At 40.5% G+C, this 26288-nt stretch overlaps 1 protein-coding gene across 1 annotated transcript; it reads right to left on the minus strand.

Annotated features, from left to right (window-relative positions):
- Window positions 1-251: 251 nt before the first annotated feature.
- Window positions 252-25764, minus strand: MYLK4 (myosin light chain kinase family member 4). The gene is made up of 13 exons (XM_040585761.1): window positions 25507-25764; window positions 13906-13972; window positions 12951-13407; window positions 12101-12120; window positions 9200-9305; window positions 8245-8338; window positions 7012-7121; window positions 5740-5881; window positions 3274-3344; window positions 2400-2528; window positions 1730-1882; window positions 1304-1376; window positions 252-272 (listed from the first exon to the last, which is right to left on the minus strand). The coding sequence occupies exons 1-13, from the start codon at window positions 25762-25764 to the stop codon at window positions 252-254; spliced, it is 1701 nt and encodes a 566-aa protein (XP_040441695.1).
- Window positions 25765-26288: the final 524 nt, after the last annotated feature.

Below are 26288 nucleotides of genomic sequence, written 5' to 3' on the forward strand. Positions count from 1 at the left end.
ACAGGAATCGGAGCTTCACTGGAGCCCAAATAAGGAGTCAAAGTGTATCCTACGAAACCCTCTGAGGAGGTACTTAACAGTGACAAACTCTCTTGTTTTTACTGTGTACTGACACTTGTAAATCTTCTAATAATAAATTCTTCTAAAAATAAAATCTTACGGGCATTGCTGTTCTGGGAGATTATAATGAAAACTGAATTTCAATGCAAATGACAATAATTTATTTGATTGATACTGTTTCTCATTTTGTCCTACTTCTTTTTATCCTCACTCTGTATAACAGGAACATCTTGCAAGATGGAGTTGTCAGGACACTGCTTGGTCCATCCTGCTCAGAACCCACACCATCTCATCAGCAAAGCTACTGCTCTTTATTATCATCACAATCTTTGCTCTTATTTTAACAAGATTATTTTGATAATGAATAATACGGTCTCTTAATTCTTAAGGATGGTTCTAGTTCAAGAGGCACCTTGACACGTACATCCTAGGCAATACAGTTGTCATTTTATTTAACATAGATGTGCTTTGCTTGCAAAGGGGGAAGTGAATATTGAGCCTCAAATGCTGTAAAAATCCTGAAACCATAAAATTATCCCCTCCCAAACCACTGAACCACAGAATGGACTTAGAATCAGCCAGCAGCAAGCTCATCAACAGTGTGAATCTCACCAGCTCACTGACTACTTAACAGAGGAATAATCAAAATGCTTTAAAATCTTGTTGATTCTCCAACTCAGCCCAGCTGAATTGTTTGTGTGAATAAACAACTGCTTCTTTTGTGTTGCCCACTAAACTGGCTCCCTTGAAAGGCAGGAATGTGCTTAAGTACAAAGATATGTACTGGGTGAGGTTCCAAGCTCTTTTGGGAAAGGTATCCCTTGGAAAGAGGTAGGATGAAGTCTAACAGCACTCATAGGGAACTTCAAGAGAGCCTGAAAAGGTTTTCAAAGCAAGAACCAGAATCATTCTCAGTTGAAAAAGTCTTTTCATATGGTAATTCAGTGCTCATTTTGCAAATAGTCTCATTTTGCTAAGAAAATGGATTCACTCAGCAACACACAGCAATTGCATGATGTTACATTTCTTCCCAGACGTGCAAGAACTGATTAGCAAGTATGAGCATGCAAATTACAACAGCTAAAAAAAAGCAGTAAGACACATGTGGCTCACAGTGGCAAGAGATGCAGCAGCAAGGAAGACTCAAAAACAGTTAAGAAAAAGGTCAAAGCAAATAGTGATGTGGCAACAGAAGAAGACAACAGCAGATATATAATGCACAAGAATATTTAAATTTAGGGACCTGGAGTCTGCAGTGGAGCTTGTGGTCTGATAACCATGGGTGTTTTAAGGCAGCAGTTGCACTTATTCTCCAGCTAAAGGAAAACCAGAATGCTTTTAAGTGTTTTTCCCAGAATCTTACAATTCAACAATTATCTCCTACAGGTCATGTGTTCTGCCATCATGCAATGCTGTCATTTCAGGACACTACACCAGATGGCAGCTAATCCATGAAGTAAGTTTTGCTTCACAGCAAAAATGTATTCAGATAACTCCAGAGCATTTTATGGACACAATGAACAGCATCTATGAAGTGGCATTATAATATTCTACGTGGACATAAAAAACTTAGATAATTCATGATAGTTCTGCAATGGAGCAGCACAAGTGACACAACTATGACATGACAGCATGGAACACACGTTTCAAAGATACAGGGATTATATACCATTTTTCCTTGATGAGAAGCTTTGAGATGAAATCTTTGGCCTGGTCAGAAACACCTCGAAATTCCTCATCTTCAAAATCCCAGCTACAGGACAGGATATTGTTGAGAGTCTCATTGTCATCATCACCCAAAAAAGGAGACAATCCACTGAGGCTAAAATAAAAAGAAGTACGTTCAATCTTCCTGTCTTTTCCCTTTCCTGTACATGATCTCCAATGTGCCACCTATGATCATTTAGTCACTCTTGGCTTATCTTGCAACATGTTACTGTCTAGGAAAGTCTCCAGACCATTCCCAATCTCTCTTCTACTTGCAGGTTTAAATAATCACCCTTCTTCCCTAACAGACCAAGCATTACTGTCTTTCATGGTAGGTTATATTTTCTAGACCTCTGACAACTCTTGCACATACCAACTGGGAACTTACCAAGCAGTCTATATTCCTCTGGAAGTGTGATGCTCACTCATGAGAGATGTGCAATGAAACAAGGAAGAAAAAATCATGGTGATTGGAAAAGAGGAGAGATTACTGAATATGGAATTTGGAAAGAACCCTACATTTCATATTTTGGGTACAGATTTTGTCAATCTTCCACTATAACAACAAATCTGGATGACTGACAGAGTTCAACCTAGAAACAGCTTACAAAGCAGATACTGAAATTACTTACAGCATATAAGCGATGACTCCTACGCTCCACATGTCTGTAGGAAAGGAGACAAACTCATAATTCACAACTTCAGGAGCAAGAAATTCTGGAGTCCCAAAGTTAACTCGAAGTTTTTCCCTGGGTTTATATCTAGGAAATAAAAACATTAACAGAGGACATCAATTACAACCCTAATTAAAGTTGCATGATAAGTTGTCTAGCACTTAGAGGGATTTTAGAAGCATACAGGGAATTCAGTAGGAAAACAAGGACAGACAGAGGTACAAAGTAAAAATAAATATACCCATATATCGAATGAAAAATGTTTGCAAGCTTTATGTCATAGCTAAGGGCAAAACCCAACTGCTATACAAAGGAAGAAATTCATATTTCAAGGGCTTCTCAGAGCAGCTGTTATTATCCTTTTGGGATTTCTCCATATCATAGGCATGGGATTTTTAACCAGTAAATCCTTCACTGAAGTTATGGTACCTAATTAAACTAGGAAGTGATAGAGCATGGGATACATAGTAACAGCCCTTGATGGTCTCTTACACTCCCTTTTGAAGATTCTTGTAACGTTGGAGACAAGACCAGACAAGAAGTACCACCCATTTTGTCCATTTTATCTGTTGCAAGATACTTATGTGCATGCTTAGCTAGAATCAGCCCTCTCTAAACCTTCTACCTGAAAAAACGCTTCAGAACAAATCTTTTTTACTCAGCTCCAAACATTCCTTACTAAAAGAGAACCCTGGTTAAAAGAGTCACATTAAATCTGTCCTAAGAACAGTAGGAGACCATTAGGTATCAAATAGGACACTGAAGAGACATAATACTCTTTTTTTCACTGTTTCCCAATTCATTTACGATTAGCAAGAACACATGCATGTACCTTCTCGCCAATCCAAAATCAATAATTTTTATTTGATTTGCTGCTCGGTTCACACACAGGATATTCTCAGGCTGCCAAGAGAAATAAAAAAAACACTTCAGTGAGAAACAAGTATGAAAACTGGGCTTTTACCAAACTGTAGGGAGAAAAACGCTCAAAACACAGCAAACATCTCATAAGCACCTTTTGCTTTACTCCTTGTTCAGATTTCTTTGCACGGGTACACCCCCTGCTATCGCACAGCAGTTGGGGTCATGTGTTTTGTGCCTTGCAACTGCTTCTTCTTCTCCTTGGCTTTTCAATTTGACATGAGGCAGCAGTTTAGATAAAGAACTCATTAAGGAGAGGGGGACAGAGAATGCAGGCTTCCAAAATGGGGTTTCAGGATGCTGGCACTGTGATTTTACAGACCTTAATAAGCTGACACAGATTTTTTTATTAAAAAAAAAACAAAAACACAAAACCAACCCAAAAAAACCAAACCTACTTTGTTGGGCTTTGAAGTTTATCCTACAGCTTTAAGTTTCTGAGTTCATTAATGTTCTGGCAGTAACTGTCTGATTGAACAGTGATATATTAAGCTAATCACATCAACTTCATGCTTTTCTCAGATATTTTAGCAAAAGGTAGGATTCACAGGTTAAATCCTTCTGGATTTTCATAGGGCCAAATGCTGTTCTTCACTTCCCTGGCAGGAATCCATTAACCTCCTAGAATTACTCATATTCATACAGAAGGGACTGAGAACAGAATTTGGCCAATTGTCTTTGAAATGTAAATACCTAAAATAGTGTCTCATATTCACTGCCAGCAGTTTTATAGCTACTCTGTCTTGTTGCTCATTGAGTCCTCTTTGAAACAAAACAGCCCTCAACACTTAAAACATTAGCTAACCTTTGTCACCATTACTAATTCATTTTACATGTAGGACTTTAAACACCATATGTCCATAGTTTCTGAGGTCCTGGATTATTATGGTCAACATGATTTTCTTTCAGTTTCAAGCTTTCTTCCTGAAACTCATTTGTTACTGACAGCAATCTATGAACAAGCAAAACAGGAGGGAGAAGGCATAGCTGGCAAGCACATGAAAAGAGCTATTTGGGAAGAATTTCTTGGATTGTATATGTATCTTTTTGTCAGCAGTTTGACTTATTAAAACTGTGCCATCTCCAAGAACATAATTAATGTGTTCCAAAGAACCGTGTGAACTTCTGCTTGACAGGTTTCTAGGTAACTGGATGTTTTATAAAGAGAAAAGTGAGTCTGGTCATTGATTAGTGACTGAAGCAGGTCCTAACAAGCATCTGCTCATTTGCTTAACCACTGCAATAACGTATACGCTAACAACATTAAAGATGTATTATATTAACTCAGTTATTACAAGCCAAAAACAGCAGCCGTAATAAAAATCTCACCAAAGAGAAAACCATCTTGCGCACTTTTTGTTTCTTTTTGCCTTGTTGCAAAGCTCAGGGATCACTAGGAAGCTTTATAGCCAGTCATAAATCTAAAGACATCATCCTATTTTATTTGGGCACTAAACAGTGGTAAGAAATAAGTCTCTTATTTGATAAAATTTGGGTTAAGAGAGAAAGAGCCAACTCACATGTACAGTCTAATAAAAATACCTTTACAACAAATGTTTTCTAAGGGGTGACAGTTAACCATTAGCAGTCAGCCAGAGTAGGTATGTGAAATTGGTGGATTTGTTTTTAAAAAGAAGTGAAGGGACTTTTTGTGTATATAGTTGAACAGTTCAGATAACTAACAAGCACATGGTACAAAATCTGCTACCCTTCTCTGAGCTTTCAGTCACACTAATTGCCTAACCTGACACAGACACATTTTATCTGTCACATTAGCCACTGATCATTTTTATTCCTTTAATTTTAGCAAGTACATTTTAATGTATTTTCCCTTAAGCTGGCTATCTATTGAAGCCTTGTCACGACTATGACAGTGTAGCATATGCCTCAAAAAGATGTGCAGGGTTTCCACTGATACTGAATGACCCTTGAATTTAGTTCTACTCACTCATGCCTTGGTTTCTGCATGGTAAAAAATGGGGATAATTGCTACGCCATGGCTGATGTGTAAAATGGAGATCTTGTGCAGTTGAGTTAAATAATATTTGCACAGTATCTTGAGATCCAAATATCAAAATTGAAAATAGGAAGGTACAGAAAGCTGCTGGCTTTCTGTAAAATCAGTCTGTGGAAGTCTGTAAAATCAAGTGCTGTGGGGCTTGATGACATATGACCACAATTCTCATCTAATTTACTTACTCCTGTAGTAATTTAACTGATCTCATTGTGGTTAAATTAAATACACATTGATCTGAGGAAAGCAGAATAATGCCCTTTGTTGTTTCTGACATGGGAATCTCTTAAACTGTATGGCCTACCATTAAGAATAAGAATTTCCACCGCTGTCATTGCACAAAACATAATCTCAGTTCTCTACCTTGAGATCCAAATGAAGAATGTACATTTGGTGCATGTACTGAATTCCCTCGCAGATCTGTTTTATGAACAAGATAGTATCCATCTCTGTCAAATTGCAGTTTTCATCAATAATTCGGTCAAATAACTCTCCTCCTTCCACACTGATGAAAGAAAGACAATAAAGTGGTGACTAAGTCCAAATCCAATCCCATGCAGTTAGAGTAATACAGAATTTACGCTATTGACTATTTTAATCATTCACAGTCAAGTTCAGTAAGGTGGGTCTACAATATGAGCTTGTAGTCTGATCCAAACTTCCCAAGAACTGGGTTCTGATGCATACTGGCCTGAATTTCTACCAGGTCTGACAGTCCAGTCTCTCATCCACTGATAAATATGAAAGTCTTGAAATTTGAACCTTATGCTGTCTTAAGTCATCATTTTGTACCAATGAAATTAATGAATTCACATGGAAAACCAAGACAACATGATGGAGAATCTGTATTTAAATCTGCAGTCTACTCCCTCAGAGTTTAAGAGGGACAGGACCCAAAATTTCAATTTGAAACTATCTAAAGTCAACAAAAATGATTTAACTTCTCACATTTCAGAATGCCTCCAGCTCACCCATTCATAGCTACACAGACATTTCCCTTTTGTGATATGCTAATCACGTAGACCAAATTTAGAGGAGTATCTGAGAATGTCCAAAATAGCCAGACTCATGTAACTCTGAACCTTCTGCCATGCCTCTCAATGTTCTAGTTATACCCTTTTTGGTTTCCTTAAGACAACACCTGCTTAACTTGACTTTAAGGCAGCTATTTTGTGCCTAATTAACCTGATAACACAGCATAAAAAACAGGTTTGTACATTCAGGCACACAGTATAATGATTAGGCACAACACCTATAGCTGGCTCCTCTTCAGTGTAAGATGTCTTCTCATTTGCCTCACAGAACAGAGGATATTCTGAGAGGTCTGTTTCTTAGCTGATACAAATCAGAATTTGAAATTAGAGAGCTGATATATAATACAGCCCTAGCCTCAAATGAAGCTGTGGCTTTACGGCACCAGGAAAGTGGTAGATCACTGGAAAAAAATGCATAAATGGCTGGATGGGAAAACTTTTCCCTTAAATTCCATTTCTTTTGTTGTTCCTGAGAACATCTTTATACGTTCTTTCCACCGGTAAGAAGCTCTATTTATAATTTCAGGGGAAAGTAAGAAGGAAATGGACAATTCTAGCAAAAGTGGTAAAGACAGAAAGGGAAAGAAAAAAAAACACTCACTATTCCATGACTAGTACAATGTCATTTTTAGATTCAAAGGCATCATATAGCTGGATGAGATTCACGTGATTCAGCTGGTTCATGACATTGATTTCATTCTTTACTTCATCCTGTAAAAAGTCATGAGTATTGTTTCAGAAGACTTTTCTCTAAGAAAGCTACATGAAACAGGACATCATTTGAACCAGACATCTACATTATCTTCATGTTTTCACTTGTGTCAACCAAAAACAGGGTTTTCCTTTGCTGCTGCAGTGGTGGATTTCAAGGCTATAGGAGCTACTAGACTGAACTCGGAGCTCAGGTGGGGGACAGCTTCAGTAATAAGCTATTTGGGGCAAAAAGGAAGGCGAGAGCTCACAAGGACAAGCGGTGGGTTCACAGGGATGTAAAGAAAAGAGTGAAGCAGAACAGGACTTGGTTCAACCAGCTGTAGTTGTACCAAACTAAGCTGTGTAAGAAAAGTCCAGGACAGTCCTCAAAACCTCCCTTTGCAGCCAGGGGAGAGAGAGACTGGTACTTCCATTCAGCCCAGCTATTTCAGATGTGCAGTTTAGGATGCGCTGAATCATTCTCTGGTGATGCCAGTCTTTCTCCATTGAATACAAGGGGATTCTTGGTGATCAGCCTGACTGCAGCTGTATTTTAGTAACCCCAGTTAGCTGAGACAAATCCCACCCTTGAATGCCATTAATGACACCGCTGTCACACAAAGGGTGCTATGCATGTCTTTCCTGTGGAAGCAAGTCCCAGATGGCCATGAGATTTGCAAAACAGGCCAGACTAATTCCTCTCATCTGTATTTGTGTTAATGTCAGAAGCCCAGATCATGCCTGTTATCAGAATGTGACATCAAGTCATTTCAACAAAGGCTACAGTGTGCTTGGGAATACGCTGTGTCACAGACCTGACAAAAGCTTTTACCACTAAAGCAAACACCAACAGAATTAACAGCAGAAAGCAAAAAAGGAAAGCCAAATAAACATGAAGAGCAGAAAAGAAAATTGGAAAAATTAAGATTTAAAAAAACTAACAGAGGAAACCCCAAAAGAGGACCTTGATGAGTTACTAGAAGTTCTAGAGGAGAAGGGAAATAGAACTAGAGCCAATGGCAATCCAGCAAGTCCTATGAGCGTGGTGGCTTGTGAGCCACTTGGCCAAGGTCTGTTGTGTAGCTGAAGAACACGGTGGAATCCACTGGGGAACAAAAGACTAATATCATGCTCTACCAACCTTCTGTTTAGGACCTTTTGCTTTTATAATTTTGGCTGCTAGTTTGAGACCTGTTGCCTTCTCTTCACATTTGTGCACTTGACCAAATCGCCCTCTAGGAGAAAAAAGGAGAAAAAATGTTATCAACCAATGGTACTAGTGTAAGCCCTGAATGTAAACTTGATTATAAACAACAGACATTATCTTCTCCCTGCTGGGTTCCATTTAAGTTGCTCTGTTGCTGCTGTTTTGTTGTGTAGAATAGACTTGCTGCTACTCATTTAGGTACACCAAAATCACACGCTGCTCTACTTGATATTATCCCACTTGAATGATTCACTACACTCACCTCACAACATGCAATGACTAATCCCAGGGAAGTCGACAAACCGTAAGGATAATAACTCACTCACATGCACAATCTGCCCCTCTCCATCTCATCATTCTTCTCCAAGAGAGGGGTGTGATTTCATGATGAAACAAACCCATACCCAAGACCATGCTGCCATCAAAAATGACAATATCACTCTCTCCTAAACAGTGTCAGCATGAGAGATCAAGTAACCTCATGGCCTGTCAGATTATCCTGCTGATCTATCTAAACACATGCAAGTGTTTTCAGAGGTGGGACCCACTGAGAGAAAGAAGGCTACAACATGTTGCTACATCTGCTGGCTGCGATGTGAGGTAAAGTATTACAGCATCCTAGGAGCCACGTCATAAAACCTGAGGGCAGCTGGCTGACCTAGAACAATACCAACTACAAGCCAAGTCTGCTGGTGCCAAAGCTTAAGTCAAAGTTCACTCACACAGTAAAATCAGCCTCCTATTTTCAGCCCTCTCTAAAGCACTGTTAGAGCTTAAGACTTTCATGACTTCAGCTCTAGTGAGGTACGTTGCTTCCATTCACCTCCCAGGGTGCTTGGCTGTAAATTTGTGCCTTGCTTTCCATGTTGATTGGTTTCACCTGACTTACCCTCCCAGGATTTCATTCTCGCTGACATTATAATAACTGCTGATCCCCACCCTTTTGGCTGAGACAATCCGGTGATCAAATGGTGCTGGTGGAGTAGGACTACCATCTATAAAAGACAAAACAGACAGACAGCATATGAGTGGTCACATGCAGCGCTTGTCTATCTTATATTTTAGTCCCTCTTTTCCCCAGATAAGCTCATTTAAGAACTGAATACACCTACTGTTAAGTTCTATAGACAGGTCTTTCTCTGTTATTTAAGAAGAGTTTTATTCCAGGAGCTCTGGCTCAGAAAACAGGGTGTTGTTGGGGAGCTCCACTACAAAGACAAGGGTTTCTTTATTAAATTAGCATTTCCGCCCAACAGTAGCAAGAGGCAAAGTGAAACCACTAGACTAAACCAATATAACTTCATGCCCACGAAGGGCCTCAGCAATTTGTTTCAAAGGAATTCAGCTTTTTCTCCACCTCCCACCCCACCCCACTCCTGGACTATTAATAGATGAGTATGTACTGTAACTCTCCTGTGGGGTAGGAAAAGAGGCTGAGCTTTCCTCTAGGCCCAGCTAAAAGAGGTTATTTTCCACCTTTAGCAGTTCATAGTGAAGAATCCCCTTCTCTACCGATTGACACAATGCGTCATTCCCTACAGTGTGGCCATCACTTTTAAAGATCACATTTAGAGCTTGTGCACATGAGGGAGTTCCACCCTGGCCAGTAGCACCTGTGACTTCCAGTAGGGCTTAGGACCTAGCGTGGTAGGATATATGGTAACTGTCATGTGCTGCTCTAGAAAATTTCCGTCCTTAAAAAAAGGATAGCAGATAAAAGGTAAAGAGGGGCACAGAGAAGAGATGGGTTTCCAGCATCCCACTGCAGCGGCTATGGAGCTTCAGCACAAATGCAGGTCTCTGGTATTACAGTCTGGACCTCCACATGCTGGACCATTCTGCCATCATGATGTCAAAATCCCTGCTGGAGACCAGCCCTGCGTGCCTAATTTCTCTTTGGATTTTTTTGCAGGGTGTTGAGACTTCAATTTCATACCCACATTGTTTTTCATTTGATTGATATTCCCGAGAGTGACCTTTGGCTGACCAAGGTGACAAATACTTCTTCAACTGGTTAGGAGGGCTAGAGCCCCAGCATTTCAACATGAGCTCTCTGGTTTGGAATGCCGGCTCCCTTTTGTGTGATGCTTGTTGAACAATTTTAAAACCATTCATTACTCCAGTGAAAATGATTAAAAACATAAACAAAAAAAAAAAAAATATGACAGCATGTAGCTGGCAGTAATACTTTGGTCATTAATGTAGCAGTAGATTGTCCTTATTCACAGTGAATGTCCATTTTTCCAGGACACCAGCTGTGCACCTAGATATTTTTTTTGACAGTGTTAATAACTTACATGGTCAGGAAGTTAGTTCATGGTCAAGGAATTGTGAAAAGCTGGGGCTTCTGGAAGTTTGCCACCTACTTGGGATTCTGCAGTGTCTGAATTGCACGCCCTTAAGTATGGGCCTTTGCTTGTTACCAAGACCCACAAAATGCCAAGAAAACCTCTATCCTAAAGGCAGAATTTGACTCTTAACAACTTAAAGTCCAAGGCTCCCCAGCATGTAAGTGACAGAAGAAAATGTCATTCTGAAAGCTCAGCTCCCAAATGCTACCAAACTTCGGCCAAGGAAGAGTTCTTTTGAAGAGGCCAGAGTGCCACTTTAAAACTATGCCCAAGGTTTAGCCTTCAAGATTTTCCCAGTGACAGACCCTCTTTTTTCTTTTCATGCACACCAGAGGGGATTTCTCCCTATTCTAGAACAACATCCCATAACAGATCAAAGAAGCTCCAAGAAAGACAGTCTATCCTTAATGTCATCCCCAACAATCTGCCAGAGCTCAGGACAGGTTACAGAGTTTAACGTTTTGGTAGGCTATCTCCTGTTTCACTTTCCTGTTTCCTGTTTTAATAACTGTTTCACTTTCTCACTCCTCCCCCATCCCCAAAGCAAATAAATTTATTCTGAATCCTATGCATGCACATGCACACACATACATCTTGAAATCCTTCAGGCCATCCTCTCCATGTGGCATCACTTCATATACAAGGATAGGCATTGAAATTCTCAAGCTGGAGCTCTAATATTAGAAATGAGCACTCATGAACACTGCTCCAGAGTTCAGTGCATGAGTACCGTTTATCAGGCTGCTCAACATCATCAGTCAGGCTTCCACACAAAAACGGGCATTTATTTTATAGGCTGCAGTCGTTCTCAATTCACATCGCAATGGTGTGAATATGAGCAAGCTGGTTTTGCAGGCTACATCCAAAGCACTGCAAATTCTGTGTTAACACGTGTTCTCAGCACTTCCATAGATCAACCAATTTTGCCACACATGGTATAATTTCTCCCACTACCCTGTACTTGGGAGTTTTAGCTCTGTTGTTAAAAGAAGAGGGAAAGAGGACAGTATTAGTGGAGTAGCTGTGGCAGAAGCAAATTAGTTGTGTCTAATTTCTGCCAGGGCAGAAGCCTCTAAGATGGAAGCAAACAGAACCGTGTTGTTTCCCAGCAGCTTAGGATGTGGCCCATGAACAACTGCTTCCCGTCAGAGCTACCATGCACACCTTTTTCCCCTACTAATTACAATCATGAAATCATTTTCTTCTACAGATGTCTCTGATTGTCACTGTAATACCAGTGGAATCAAATGCTTTGCCTTTAGGAATACTTCCTGTAGGAGCTTTTTTTAGTTTTACATATGTCATCAACACTTTCTGCATCTACCCTTTCTTTTTGTTGTCATCTTTCATTAGGCCTTCATCATTCACTCGAGGCTTACTGCTACCACTATGCTCAAATTGGCAGGTCTGCTCAGTAACTGAGCTATAATGTCCTGTACCTTTTTCGCAGCCTTTACACCTGCAAGGACAAAATATGGCATTAGAGCAGGGTACACTTAAAGCAGAGCAAATTTAGAAACATAGGTGAAAAATGCCTACACAATTATTGCATTCTAATAGCATTAGGTTATTTTGCTTCATGGTGTAAAATAAACTGTTCTAACATTCATCTTGAGAAATAAAAATGACCTCTGAGTTAATCATGACAGCAAAATGTTTCTCCGTTACTGAAATCCTCACCTGAGTTCTTCTGATTTAACATTTGACCATCAATCTCACCTTTAAAGCAAACGGAAAGCAGTGGGATTTCAGTCTGTTCATATAGGTTCCTGAAAGCTTAGACTGGTTTATCCCTGAAGGGCCATATATCAGTGCAGCAAAGAAAGAATTACAGTAAAAAAAAATTATCTGTTTAATTGCCTCAGCAAAGTTTCACAGTTATATATTATCACTTACGTTACTACATTTTGCAGTAACTTAATTCCCAGTTGGTATCTGGCCTAATCCAACCTTACTTTGCTCATAGGTTATGTGAAGCTGCAGTATATAAGCATAACAATGCAAGAATTCTCCTCAAAGATGAAAAGCCTAATATAATTCCCATGTTCCTAAGCTATTTCCCAAGCAAATAACCAAAGTACACTGCTAGGACCATATCTGGTAGATTGTCTGCCTGTCTTTTTTAAGGGTATAATTTCAGCTTAGAGCTCAGATGAGAGAGACAAACTCATTTTACACTTTTGTATTGGGCTGAATTTTCACCAGTATTTATATTAACCAGCCACTTTCACTTGGAACTTGAACTACACATGTCTCTTAAGAATGTGCAGCCTGAGGTTCCGACCTTACCTTCCGTCTGGTGCCTCTTGATCATGGCTTTGTCCTGCCTCATCTTCATTTTGGGAAGGAGCTGGTGGTTCCTCAACTTTTTCACTCCTACCAGCATTTCCTTCCCTTTCATTCTCCTGCTCCTCTTGTCTTTCATTTCCAGACACCCTATGTTCCTCCTTCCTCTCCCCGTCTGTTAGGGACTCACTCTCTATCTGCTGCCCAGTTACCCTCTGACAAGCGTTATCACCAGCATCATCTTGCTGCTTTACTGTAGTGAAGGATTTCTGAACAGAGCTTCTCCTGTACTTGTAACAGCTTTTGAAAGCCAAACTTTCTTCTTTCTCCACTGGCCCTTCAGTATGAAATTTGGGTAGATCCATTTCAAGCAGAACAGAACTTTCATTCTTGGCATTTTCCTTGTTCAGCTTATCAACTTCTTCCTGAGAGCAGGACTGGCTCTTCTGGATGGCTCCCTCTGTAAGCGGACAAATTACCAATGCATCTGTCAGTAATTCTCTGATAGTCAGTAACAATATTAAAGTAGGGTTGTGCACTTAGCATAACTTCTGTTATACTTTGAACTAAGCATTTGCTTTCCTCTCCTACTTTCAAGGTCGGTGTAAATGTCTCCTAAGCAAGAGCAGACTACTCCTTTAAAACAGGGATGCCATGGGGCAGAAACTCTTCCCTTCGTACAGAGCACTGGAAAACATTTTTCTCACTCAAATGTATTAATGTCAGCCAAGTCAGGGTTAATAAACTCCTCATGCAAGGCACTTTTTTAGGCAGTTTGCCACCACCTGCACAGGCACATGAAAAGTAGGTTGATGTTGCTTGAACAATTCTCACTCAGGCTGATGAGCATACATGTAACCCAAGCAACTTCACTGGAGCTGCTCAAGAGAGTGATGGCTATTTTTGTACGGTTGTAGGCTTAGGAGCTAGAAACTGATTAGAAAAAAAATATTCTAACCTGTTGAATCTGGTGGCTTCTTCTCTTTTGTTCCCGTCTCATTCAAATGTGACTTTTCTTTGATGACCTGTGGAGAGGGCAATTGATGTATTAGTCAGTGTATACAGTGTTCATGTTGTATTGTTCCTCATGAAATTGCAGATCGACTTTTTTGGTCACATCCAAGTACTCTGTGTTCTAATTCACGCTTTTCCTATAAATTATGGCCCTTATTTTAATCTCTACTAAGATGATCAGATTGGTACCAGTGTAAAGCAGGAGAAACTATCTCAGCTGTATTAACATCAGTGTTGGCATAAACACAGCCCAGAAAAGATCAGGGACTAGAAGAAAAAAAACATCCAGAAATGAGCTATTGCCCTGCACACTAGCTTTTGCTGTTAAAAACTAGGTTAGTTAAACCAAAGCTAGGAATATTTAATATTCTAGTAAAATGTTCAGTAACAGTCTTACTGATAGATTTCAAAAAGTTTTTTGCTGTTAATCAACATCTGGTAACGGCATTTTTAATGATCCAGTAATTTATTACAGGCTGACCAAAACAGTTACCAGGAATCAGAGTATAAAACCCATAATATCAGCTTTGTAGCTCTCTCTTACATACATTTTACAATATTACAGTGACATCTAGAGGCACTTCATACCAAGCCAGCTCCTCATAAACACTCTGCTATTACTGTTACTTTTATAGCTATTTACTTATATTCCTATGCAGTTTGCTCAGTGTGTTTTTTCATTGGCTGCTCCTAGACTTGCAGTAGGATGGTGACCACAGCAAACCACGGTATCTCCTGTTGCTTGGTGCTCCTTTTCCACCTGCCTTCTTCCTCTCACAGTGCTATGAAACTGGTGCTATTATTATTAGTAATAGGTCCACAGGGTGTGAAAAAATGCATATACCTCCAAACATTTTCCAGAGGGACTACTTTCGGTCTTTGAGGTACCAGCTGAAGCAGTGTAATACATATACAGGGCCAGGCACTTAATTTTCAGTGTCTTAATCACGCAAGCAGTCCCATGGCTTATTCATATTGTACTCAGGGCATAAATCAGTCCTATTACTAAACATTTGTTCTGGTATACCCTCCGCATCTTTTATAATTTTTTGTTTGTTTTAATTTCATCAGGCTATATAGAAAATAGGCATGAAATTAAAGCAATATGTATCTGCTATAAACATAGAGTTCAAGGGAAAGGAAACTCCATGAGAAGCAAGAGGAGTTGAAAAAAAGTTGATGAAACTGCATGAAAGGATTTCAGCAGGACTTGTTCAGAAAATCATGATCTGCAAGGGACAAAGAAACAGTAATATGAGCGTAAGAACTGAGACTGACAACTATTTTGGATGCAGTTGGTCCCAGGAAGTTGCAAGCTGCAAAATGAAAAAGGCCTAAATACAGCTAGGTAAGTACCCTTGAAATATAAATTGGACCCTTGTTCACACAGAACTGAAATACAAATGTAACGATTCCAGATGGATCACAGGGAATCAATCAATTCTGCTTTTTTTAATGGTGAAAAGCACTATAAGAAGCAGGGAAAAGTCTCAGACTTATTCCTTCTGCAATGTGACCGCAATTAGTAATGCACTCTGATTCCTGTATCCCAACCTCACCGTACCACTGAGGACATCAGCTCTGATCAAATACAGTCAGCTGAGCAAATAACCAGAGAAATGGCCTCCAAGCTCTTTGATGCATGGGCCAGATTTCACTTCTGCATTCAGAATTAATTGCAGGCACACAGCACTTCCTATTAAACATTGCTGTAGTTTGCAGGTGTGAAATACAGAAGCCAGCTTTTGAAAATTCATCTGCTGGAAGGAACAGCAGACGATGTCAAACATCTGAAACTGCCAAGGTGTTACATAAATTACTACAGTGTTTACTCAAGCATCATTTCTGATCTTTTACATTTTAACAGCAGATGAGAGATCATACTAATTTAAATGAGAAAAAAAAATACAAGTGAAACATTTACTGGTACCCTTTAGAATCAATAAATGTATCTATTTGCAAAGAATATGGAGTCAGTAGTGCACTAGAATAAGAAATATAAATATAAGGACTAGATATTGGACTATCTGTAGACACGACACATGAGTAGTCTACACATGAGCATTCCACTCTTCTCCATGTTTTACTATTTGTAGAACATGTGACATTATCTTGTCAAATCCTGACCCGGCAATAAAACCATGAAATTCCGTTCATTATTGCTTCCCCATAAAGGGTGGGGTTGCACCAGGTTCTCTGGAGCTGACAGAAGTCAGCATGTCCCTCCCAGCCCAGACGCGGGAAGTACAAAGCCCCCATTTGTAGTCTGTCAGGGGCATGTGCCCCTGTGACGTCTGACCCCAGGCAGCTGGGCCAGCCACCCCGAGAGCCCAGGTCTGAGCACCCAGGGCCATCACGATCTTCTGAAAATCTCATTTGAAAAGTGTGGTGGTTTGTTAATGACATCCATCCCACCCAACTTCTCTTCACAGCACTCCTTTCACTCTGTTAGCAATGCGTTCTTAAGCATCTTTTTAACTTAATCCCTAATGGGATCTTATTTGTTTGTGTATTATTCTTCCTGAACCTCGGTGACGTGACTTTTTCCAGCCTGTAATTTCTAAAATTGTAGGAATCAATATTCCTTAGTGGAAATTACATGTCCACCTTATTTTTTCCCCTTTCTTTAATGACTTGAATATGCATAGTGAGGTTAATGGCACTACAGTCATTTTCCCTATTCATGCAAGCCAAAAGCTTTCAATGAAAGTTTTCATTTTAATTCCACAAAAGCTTAAACATGAAATGTTGCATTGTGACCCTGTGAAATATACGAAAGCAAAAAAGGTGTCTGTCCCTACACAAGTTGGGACTGTGTCTTCAAATATACATTTTCCAGACTCAAAACATATTCTTTCATACGAAGTATTGCTAGACCCTAAGTGATGGAGACAGAATAAAAGCCCACGTGATGATAACAGAATAATGTGAGATACTCCAGAGGCTGAAACTTCAGTATAGACCAATGGAAAAAAAAACACTTTCAGAAATTATTTAAATTGATATTAGGAACCAGCAGAAATTAAGCAATAAGCAATTATATATATAAATATAATATATTTTAACAGAAATTTTAAATGCAGCATGAAATTAATGTTTTTTATAGACATCTGACTCCTTTTTAATGAGCTGTACTTAGTTAAATTCCTTCTTTATACTGTAGCAGTCCTACCCCTGGAATGTTTTCCTAGCTAACTTTCAAATTTTTTTATTCACCTAATAAAACTCTTTTTTTTTTTTTTCCGACTGCAAAGTTTTTGTAATGAATGGCCTCACCAAGCAGCCCCAACCATTCAGAGGTCCTTTATCATCCCATCATGTTTTATCTGATGTCAAGACATTATTCTCCACTTCAATCAGCCGATACTGAGACACAAAACTTTGCATATGCCTAAACCACATTTCTTACTCAGTGTCTCTTTCTCATGTTCTTAAGATACTTTGCAGAGCTTTATTATGGCAAGTTATTCTGGTTGCGTGCAAGACCTGATCACCATCCATTTATCATCATGATTAAGTTGCTTGTTCTTTGCAATCAATTCGTATCACTAACAGCCAGAAATGAGCCACCTGAGCATGGTACTGTGGATGCTCACATTATCTCCGCATCGGTACAAAGGAGAATGCACCGCATATGACAGAGGTATTAGGGCAACTGCATGTGTGGTGATGCCCCCCAAAGCTGGAATCTGCTATCCCCCAAAGCTGGAACCCTTCCCTTTTGTGTTCCTCTTCAATACACACCCCTCCCCGCACTCCCCACCCCCTGCTAATGTCAAATATTCAGCAAATATATTTTTGATATAAACTTACTAATTATAAATTTACAAATGATACAAAACGTACACATGGGAATTCTCCTTTTACTGGCAGGCAGTAAATCTGCTTCCATGCCATTATTTTTTGCTATACTACACAATTTTCTGGCACCTTCAGGCAAAGTTTTTGACTCTTCCATGATCTTTGCAGAGCTTCTTGAACTAGATAAATCATTATCTAGATTTATTATATAAATATGTAGATATATTATATAATATATCTAGATATATTATTATCTAGATTATTATATAAACCAAACTCAAGTGACGAGCACCTTTTAATTACACACAAAAATAACCTCTGAGCCATAAGAATGGTGATTCCCCCAAGAGGAAATATAAGAGAATTTCTATGTGACCTGCTGCCTTGAAAATACACTGGTAATGAGCTAGCAACCTCTGCATGAAGACACATGCTAAATACTGAAAAATCCCTTGCAATAACACCATCCTAGGTGAGAAGCTGAAGATCAGTGAAGCCAAAGCCTTGTCCATTCCCCACTTCAGTCTGCTGACTTCCCACCTGCTGCACAGGAGAAGCAGTGGCTGTTCTGTTTTAAATGGATGCTTCCTCCTGCCAAGCTGTTCTTCTCAAAACAGGGAACCTTACACTGAAGAGTAGAAAAAGCTTTAATGCAACCAGGCTCCTGACAGAGCCCATGGTCTCAAGTGTGTCATTGGCTACAGTGCAGACACTGTGTACTGCACCGAGTAACTGATTGCTTTTAAACATCTTTACATTTTCCTTAAGGTCTAGACACTGTTGTTTCACTGAGTCAGCATCGGGCATAAGAAAGAGCTTTGGAGGCAGATTTTTTAACTCCAATTGATTGGTATAATGCTAATGTCTCTGGACTACATGGAGGCCTGTAATAACGACCAACAAGTCTGAGGCTACCAACCCATCTCCTAAGACCACAGCATTCAGCATTGTCTGGCTTTGACACACGACCTTTCACTGCATCTGGGAAATCAAATCAACCTGTCGCTCTCACTTTTGGGTTTCTCACCTGTATAAATTGTGGGCAACATAAGGCAAGCACAACCACTGGAGACTCTGGCTGCTTGTCCTACCAACATACTGGACAGCCTCACACCTACCCCTTCTCTGTAACGCTCAGTGCCCTCCCGTGTGTGATGACTGACGGTCCCATACGCTTCACAGGTGCACATGTGCTCATATGCATCTGTGCCATAATCCCAAAATTTTCTAGGTGTTATTCTCCACATTTTCCTCATTACCATTAAATGGCTCAGCCTCAAAAGTGGGCTCCACCATTGTCACAGTGTGAGAAAGGAGGAAAAAAATCCAGCTTGAAAGCTGAATCAATGGCAGATCTTTATAACTGTGGGCATAAACCACCCATCTGTCAAACTCCTCAGGCTATTTTTTGCTACAATATCAGTTAAGTAGCCTCATTGTGAAGAGAGTATTTCTCACTTTCCTGACTCTGAGCTAAGCATGCAATGATATGAATGTCAAACACCTTCAGACTTCTTGAACCACCCTTCCTAAGCTGCTTTCGGAAAATCGCACTGTTGGGAGATTTCCAAAGGGTTACGAGCTTCAGAAATCACATCCTACAGTTTTGATGACTCATTTTGAAATGGCATCCAGAAACACGGGTTTCCTAATAACACACTTCATTTAACAACAAGGGGGGGGGTGGGGGTGGTGGAGGGGAAAAACCTGAGATCTCTTTATTTCCCCTTCATAGAGACCTTCTCCTGTAGCACCTCACCACACAAGCAGCATCCAGCGAATGGCATGTGGTGGGGCTGCTGCCCAGCCACCCATCACCGCTCCTCCTCAATGGTGCACATGTGTACAGAGCCCAGGGTGCTGCCAGGATGGCACCAAATTAATTGCATTCCAGAGTGGCTACCCTTGTCATCAGAAGTCAGCGTGGTGGAGACCCGGCATTTAGTTGCAATTGGCACTCTGCCACCAGAGGAGGCATTCAAGCATGGTACCCTTACTACTCGCAGATGTATCTGACTTCTGTTGGGGTTGCGAGGACTCCTCACCTGAAAACGGACTAAATGGCTAGGATATCTGATAACAAAAGGTGGATTTTAGATGACTGCGGTGGGTGAAGACCTCTTGCCTGAGCAAATCTCTCCTACCACTGTCTCACCTCTTCAATGAACTTTCTGCTTTTACAGGACTGCTCTCTGATGACCTGCCTTGTCTTGCTCTCCTGCACTTACCAGTTATCTCTTCATTTTCATCAGGAGGTCTCCCTAATTTGCAAAGGAGTTGTAATGGATACCTAAAATGGTCACTGTAACACATAGGTGTTAATGTCATGCCCATAAGCCATCCGAGCTGGTGTACTGGTATTTAGAAATCAGCTGTGCCTGCTTTGATTCCACACATTCCTCAGAGTTGTAGAGAGAGCAAAGCCACAACAACAGTGCCCGGCGCAGGATCCTACCCAGTGAACACTGTAGAGCAGACAGCACATTCTGAGGCTAAATGAAAGCAAAATTAAACAGTATTCTGAATTGAAAGGACATGAAAAACCTCCTATGGCTCTCAGTAAGGGAGAGAACAGGGCAAAACAAGATGAAAATGTCATTTGGCCAAACATACCAATTTTATAGACAGAGAATTACAACTCTAATATATTACAGCTCACTCAAAAACTGGAATACTTCTACCCAGAACATATTTAAGTAAAGGCATCAGTTCTGAGGGGAAGAGGAGCATTGCAGAGCATGACAGCAGCTGAAGGCGCTGACTGGCTGCATTACTCAAGTAGTGGACAACATATCTGCTGAGATTCCGCAGAAAGCCTCTACCCTCAAACCCACCAAGGACAGCAGAAACTCTTGCAAACAGATGAAAAAAGAAAATGAAACAATTCCTGCCTACTTGGCTGGAATATCAAAAATACACAGAACACAGCCAATCTGGAGAGAACTTAAATAATGCATAAGGGACCCATTAGCATGTGTAGTCAAAATGAAGGAATCAGAATGGTTATAGACTGAGGCTGAATAGACCTTAAAACACACGTGGTAAACAGCCGTTTCATAGCAGGCTCCTACTAAAGCAGCGAGTGAGTTACAAGTGCAGTGTGATACCTGCACAGGAAGGACAGAGGGTTCAAACAGAAAACACAGCTCCCCACTCCTGGGGTGGTTTTAATGTAGGAAACAGCCTCAAACTGCTAATAGTCATTTAGTCCTATGGCAAAGCCTGTAGAAATGGTAGGAGACTGAAGCTACAGCAACCTGCAGAGAACTGCAGAAAGCTCAACACTCCTTTATGATGGCAACAAAAGAGACTTTCTGACTCTCCAGGTGAGTATTCGCAGGTTAGTAGTATAGAATCGCTAAACTGTTTAATTTGGAGGAAATAAGTGAATTATTATTTTACCTCCTTTCTTCATAAGTGGAAGAAATAGGACTGAAAATGGAGTTACAGAATCATTTCACAACAGGATTATCACAGACTACTTAAAAAGGTGAACTTGAGGAAAACCTCAAGACTTTTAAAAACCCTTACTGGAGAACTTATGATTTCCCTGGGTGGTAGTAGTGAGAAAATAACTTAGAACGACAAGTAATACATGCTACTCGTCTCAGCCATGTGGTGATAGGGTCACGCTGCACTTGGTGGAAAACTGCTAGGAGACATTTGGCAGCACCAACAAAGCACGAAGTGTCTGCAGGCTACACAATATTATAACTCCAACCCAAAACAGAAATAAACTAACTCCTGTACAAGGCAGTGGAGGTATTTCAGGATGGCAGTAAAAGGCAGGAAAGCAGAAAATTTGCTTCAGAGGAGAGCGATCTCTATATTTTGCAAGAGCAGAGAAAGTCCCTGTGGAGCCTGTGATCTGGAAAGTGTTCCAGCTGCTGCTGAAGCCAGAAGAGAGATTACACACCCCAGCTCCTTATCACCCCTTCTTTACCTCTCTCCCATTCCCCTCTACTCCCTCCCCGTTGTTCTGCCACTGCTTTCTGCTTAATCTCATCCTGTAAAATAAGCCCATTAAGAAAAATTTAAAAACAATCCTACAATTAATAAAACAAACAGCAGCACCTCTCTAGAGAGGGAAGGATGGGAAGGTAGGTGATTCAGCAGTATGTAAACACAACCCATTGCCTTATCTAGATATATCCATGGCCACCTATTGCACCACCTACTCATAATTAAGAATTATTGGATTGTTTTGCAGAACCAGACTGGAGACAGCCAAGTATTTGTCAGACAGCTCAGCTGTTAGAACTAACAGGTGGCATTTGCTCATAGCTGAGTAGGGTGGATGAAAAATAGGCACATCATCCAAAACATCTGACCATCTCCAGCAATGCACAGAAGTGGGTACTGTCCTTCCAAACTAACTGTAGTGAATGGATCACCTTATTCACAGCTGTAAGGAAACAGGATAAGACTGTGTATGTCTAAAATGATTGAAGGGTTGCTCAGTGTTGCCATATGGAGTCCACCTAGGATAAAAGAGATGTTGGTCTTACTGCCTGGTGGCCTGCACTTCTGCAGGGTCAGCATTGTTCAAAATTGTCGTCAGGTGGGACTAGAGAAAGTGATAAGGATTGCGTTAACAGATGCAAGGGTTGATTTCTGCAAAAATGCAATCCTTATCCCTTTCTCTAGTCCCCACCTGATGATTAAAATCAGGTACGTTTGTTCATTGCTACACCACCAGCTATCAGGGGGACACTTCAGTTGTAAAACTCTGCAGGGGTGAGATCCCCTATTTCTCTATTCCTTTGCTTTTCTTTTTGCTTTTATAACAACAATTTAAAACCTCATTTGTAGATCCAGTTTGAGTACATGACAGGCAGAGGCACAATCAACCAACTTCACAGTGTCTCATGGACCAGTCTTTTCCCTGACTTGCACAGAGATGCTGTTCCTACCCCCTCACAGAGGAGAGTCTGTTTGCCTGGAACACTGGTAAATACTGGCTCCTACTAAGCTGACAGCCAAGCTCAGCAGTCTCCGCTGAAGGATATCATACCATCTAACATTATTCTTAATGCAGGGCTGAATTCAAGTCTGCTTTTACTTAAACCCAAGATGACCAAGTGTTTACTAAAGCCAGCTGTTGTTCACAGGATAGCTTGATAATTTTATGATGGTCCTTTACTAATAAATCAAATGCACAGAGAGGAAGGTAGTGACAAGCTAACATATGTATGCTATCTCATAAAACAAACAAAATATTAACAATGTAATAGTATCACCAGCATGATTCCAGACATGCTCGTGCTGCCTTTCCTAAGCTCTTATGCTAAACAAGCTCCTACCAAGTGTACTCAACATCACTGAGAATCTGCCTAAACAAAAATGAATCAGTGAGGGGATTACAAATGGAGCTGCTGTTGGAGAAAGACCCAGAGATTCTGCTCGCCCCTCTCCTCTCTGGGTCCTTGTCAGTAGCCAGCCTCTGCTTCCAACATGATCAAGCATCCTACCTCCACTTCCAGGCCCTTCGTAGCTCTGAACTTTCCACTGGGCACCTGCATCTGCCATCCTGGCTCCCCTCTGGCCTGCCAGGAGCACAACCTCCTCCTCTGTCCTCCCTCTTCCACTACACCCACCAGCTCCCACAAACTCATCAGGCAAAGTCTGCATGGTCCCCTCCTTTCTCTTACCCTGCATGTCTAGCACAGACAGCCTTGCACCTATTCGGGCCTCCAGGAGCTGCCACTTCATTAACATCCCGGGCCTGATTCAGCTTATACTTATAAATAGTTTAGATGAATACATAACTTCACGGAGACAGGTAGAGCACTATCATGAATTGCAGTGACCGCAGCATTACACAGATGATCTGTGGGTCTCATTACGACAGAGCTTTTACAACAAATGTTTTCATTTCAAAGAAAAAGAAGCACTAAACTCAGATTCTACAAATAAGTAATCTTTTCTCATCAAAGTAGTGGTACAAAACAAGAAAACTTCTTTGTTGAAACTCTTTTACTGAAACTAGTCCAGTGTTCAAGAAGAACCTGCAAAAATCACTTTTGTTGTCGGGCTTTGGCACAAAGAAGAACCTGCAAAAATCACTTTTGTTGTCGGTCTTTGGCACAACAGAAACTTTTCCCTTCAGTTAATGATGCTCTGGAAACAAGGCTGCACGTTTTATATCCTTACATAGTGGCAGATCAGCCAGTTCAGCTGGCAGAGCTTTACTGATGCTGCTCTGCTGCTAGTCAGCACTGACTGCTATTTTTATAGCTTCCTATGATGGGTCAAGAGCTTCTTGTCTACCTGAGAAGTGAGGCTGCCTGAAAGCAACCAAGCTGAAAAGCAATCTGGTTTGCTGACCAGACCAGTGTGAGTAATATTGGGTGCTTCTTTTTTAAAGGAATGCCATTTCCAGCAATACCTTCACATGATGTTTTTCCGGCTCAAAAACTTCAGAAAAACGAACTCAAGAATTATTCATTAAATGAATCAAAGAGTAAAGCCTGTATGTGACTTTTTTTTTTTTTTTTTTTTGGGGGGGGGGGGGCGGGGGGGGGCAGGGGGAAGTAAAGCAAAGCAGAAAAAAATCTGAAAGACAACCTCTTTGTTTCACTGTTGGTTAATTAAATACCAACATACTTTGTCAGAAGAAATTCCTTAATTTTCTAATACTACTTGGCTTCTTTACCAAACAAAGAATAGTCAAACTGCCTCACAAAAGCCTATTATAGTCAATGGAGCCTTTCAAGAGATCTTTGTGGTCTTTTAATCTGACCCGTAAAGAACACTACGGAACTCCATTATGGTGACACAGGCATTTCCCCCCCACCCCGAGGAAGTTTACACAAGCCACAGCTCCAGTTACAGTAACTCTATCTCAGATCCCAGTTTAGAAGTCCCCCCCTCCCCACCAATGTCAGCAGAAATACCAGATTGGAACAGCACACTTAAGATGTTCTTTGAAATAAAGGACATACACATACACATGCCCTGACCCAAGAAGGATTTTTACCGGTTTCACTAAGCTCTAGACCCACGGCATATAACATGACTGCTGCAACTTGAGTTTCCCAGATAATTACAAACCCAGAGAAGATCATAGTAAAATATATGGCCAGGACCCAAGCCTCCCAAAGTCTGTGTCAATCTTTGTCACCCATGTCAGTGACCCCTATTTATATTTTACAACTGTAAAAAAAAAATAGAAAAAAATGAAAGTATTTATCACTCAGTAGATTTTCTATATCCTTTCCGCTTAAATTTGCTCAGCTTGTTCTAATACTTTTCATTTTTAGAGCATATTGGTTGTTCTTTCTTAAATGCTAATGAAACAAAAAAGCTAAGCACTTATCAGAACATATCCGTAGCTTGCAATGATTCCTGAAAAGAGGAAACACAAACCTGGGCTCACCTTTTCACTCTTCTTCTTGAGCAGAGCATCAGCTGTTCTCTCCGAGAAAATTTGCATCCTAAAAACATGTCCAGCTCCTTTAGTATAGCCACCTGCCTTGCAGAGTTTATGTTTTTGAACATGGTGTTTTACACTTAAATTATGAATTACTAATGTTTTAACCTTCTCAACCAGAGGCCCTACAAGCTTCTGTAGTCCAGAAACACTTTGTTCCAGTCCATCTAGTCTTCTAACCTGCTGCTCTGCATTTCTGTTTATATCAGAAAGAGATTTTTCCATTTTAAGGCAAAGCGTCTTCATTTCATCACTTCCCAGATTTTTGTTTCTTTCCATCCTTGATCCAGGCTCCGTTGTTTCTGCCTTTACAATCTCAGTGTCTTTTTCAATGCAACAGATTTCTTGGGAAACGCTGTTAAGCTTCTTAAGGACATTGTCTTGCAGAGTCAACAGCTTATCTATTTTCTGTTCAAGGGAGGCAAACTTCATGTCCATGATGTTAAAACTTTCAGATGTGCTGACATCACTGCTTGCAACATGAAGAATTTGAGGGGGCTCCATTCCATTATCAGGCCCTTGGTTTTGCAAAGCATTTGGATCAAATATTTTGGCCAAGTTGTTGACCATAGACGTAGAAGAGCTCTGCCTGCTGGATGTGGTCATTTTGCTGGTTTGGGTAGGGGAAGGAAATGCTCTGATGATCAGCTGCTTGAGGACAATATCAGTTGCAAAGGCTTCCCATCCAGACTGCTCAGGTATACAGCCAAGTTTGGCAACTCCAGCTCAACTAATTTATAAACTACTCTCACATATTTGACTAAAACAGAGAAAAGAGACACCCAGATTATTTAGGAAGAAAAACGTCTTTGATCCATTCTTTTTTTACATATATATGTATCTATCTGTTTCCAAGTGAAGTGAATATAGAGATGCACATCCTAAATGCACTCAGTTTAGTGACATCAGCCCTAGCAAGGGCTGAACTATTTGCACTCCAATGGAATTTGACAGCAAAAAGGCTACGCGATATGTGAGATGTCTCTAAGGGTAGAGACACTTTGGCAGTGGTGTTGTTGCTTTTCAAAAGCCCAGTATGTAATGTGATCCCTGCTCTGAAGAGAATAAGGGTCCTTACAGGGACCTTAAATGTG

Source organism: Falco naumanni, chromosome 3 (assembly GCF_017639655.2).
Source record: "Falco naumanni isolate bFalNau1 chromosome 3, bFalNau1.pat, whole genome shotgun sequence".
Classification (NCBI taxonomy): domain Eukaryota; kingdom Metazoa; phylum Chordata; class Aves; order Falconiformes; family Falconidae; genus Falco; species Falco naumanni.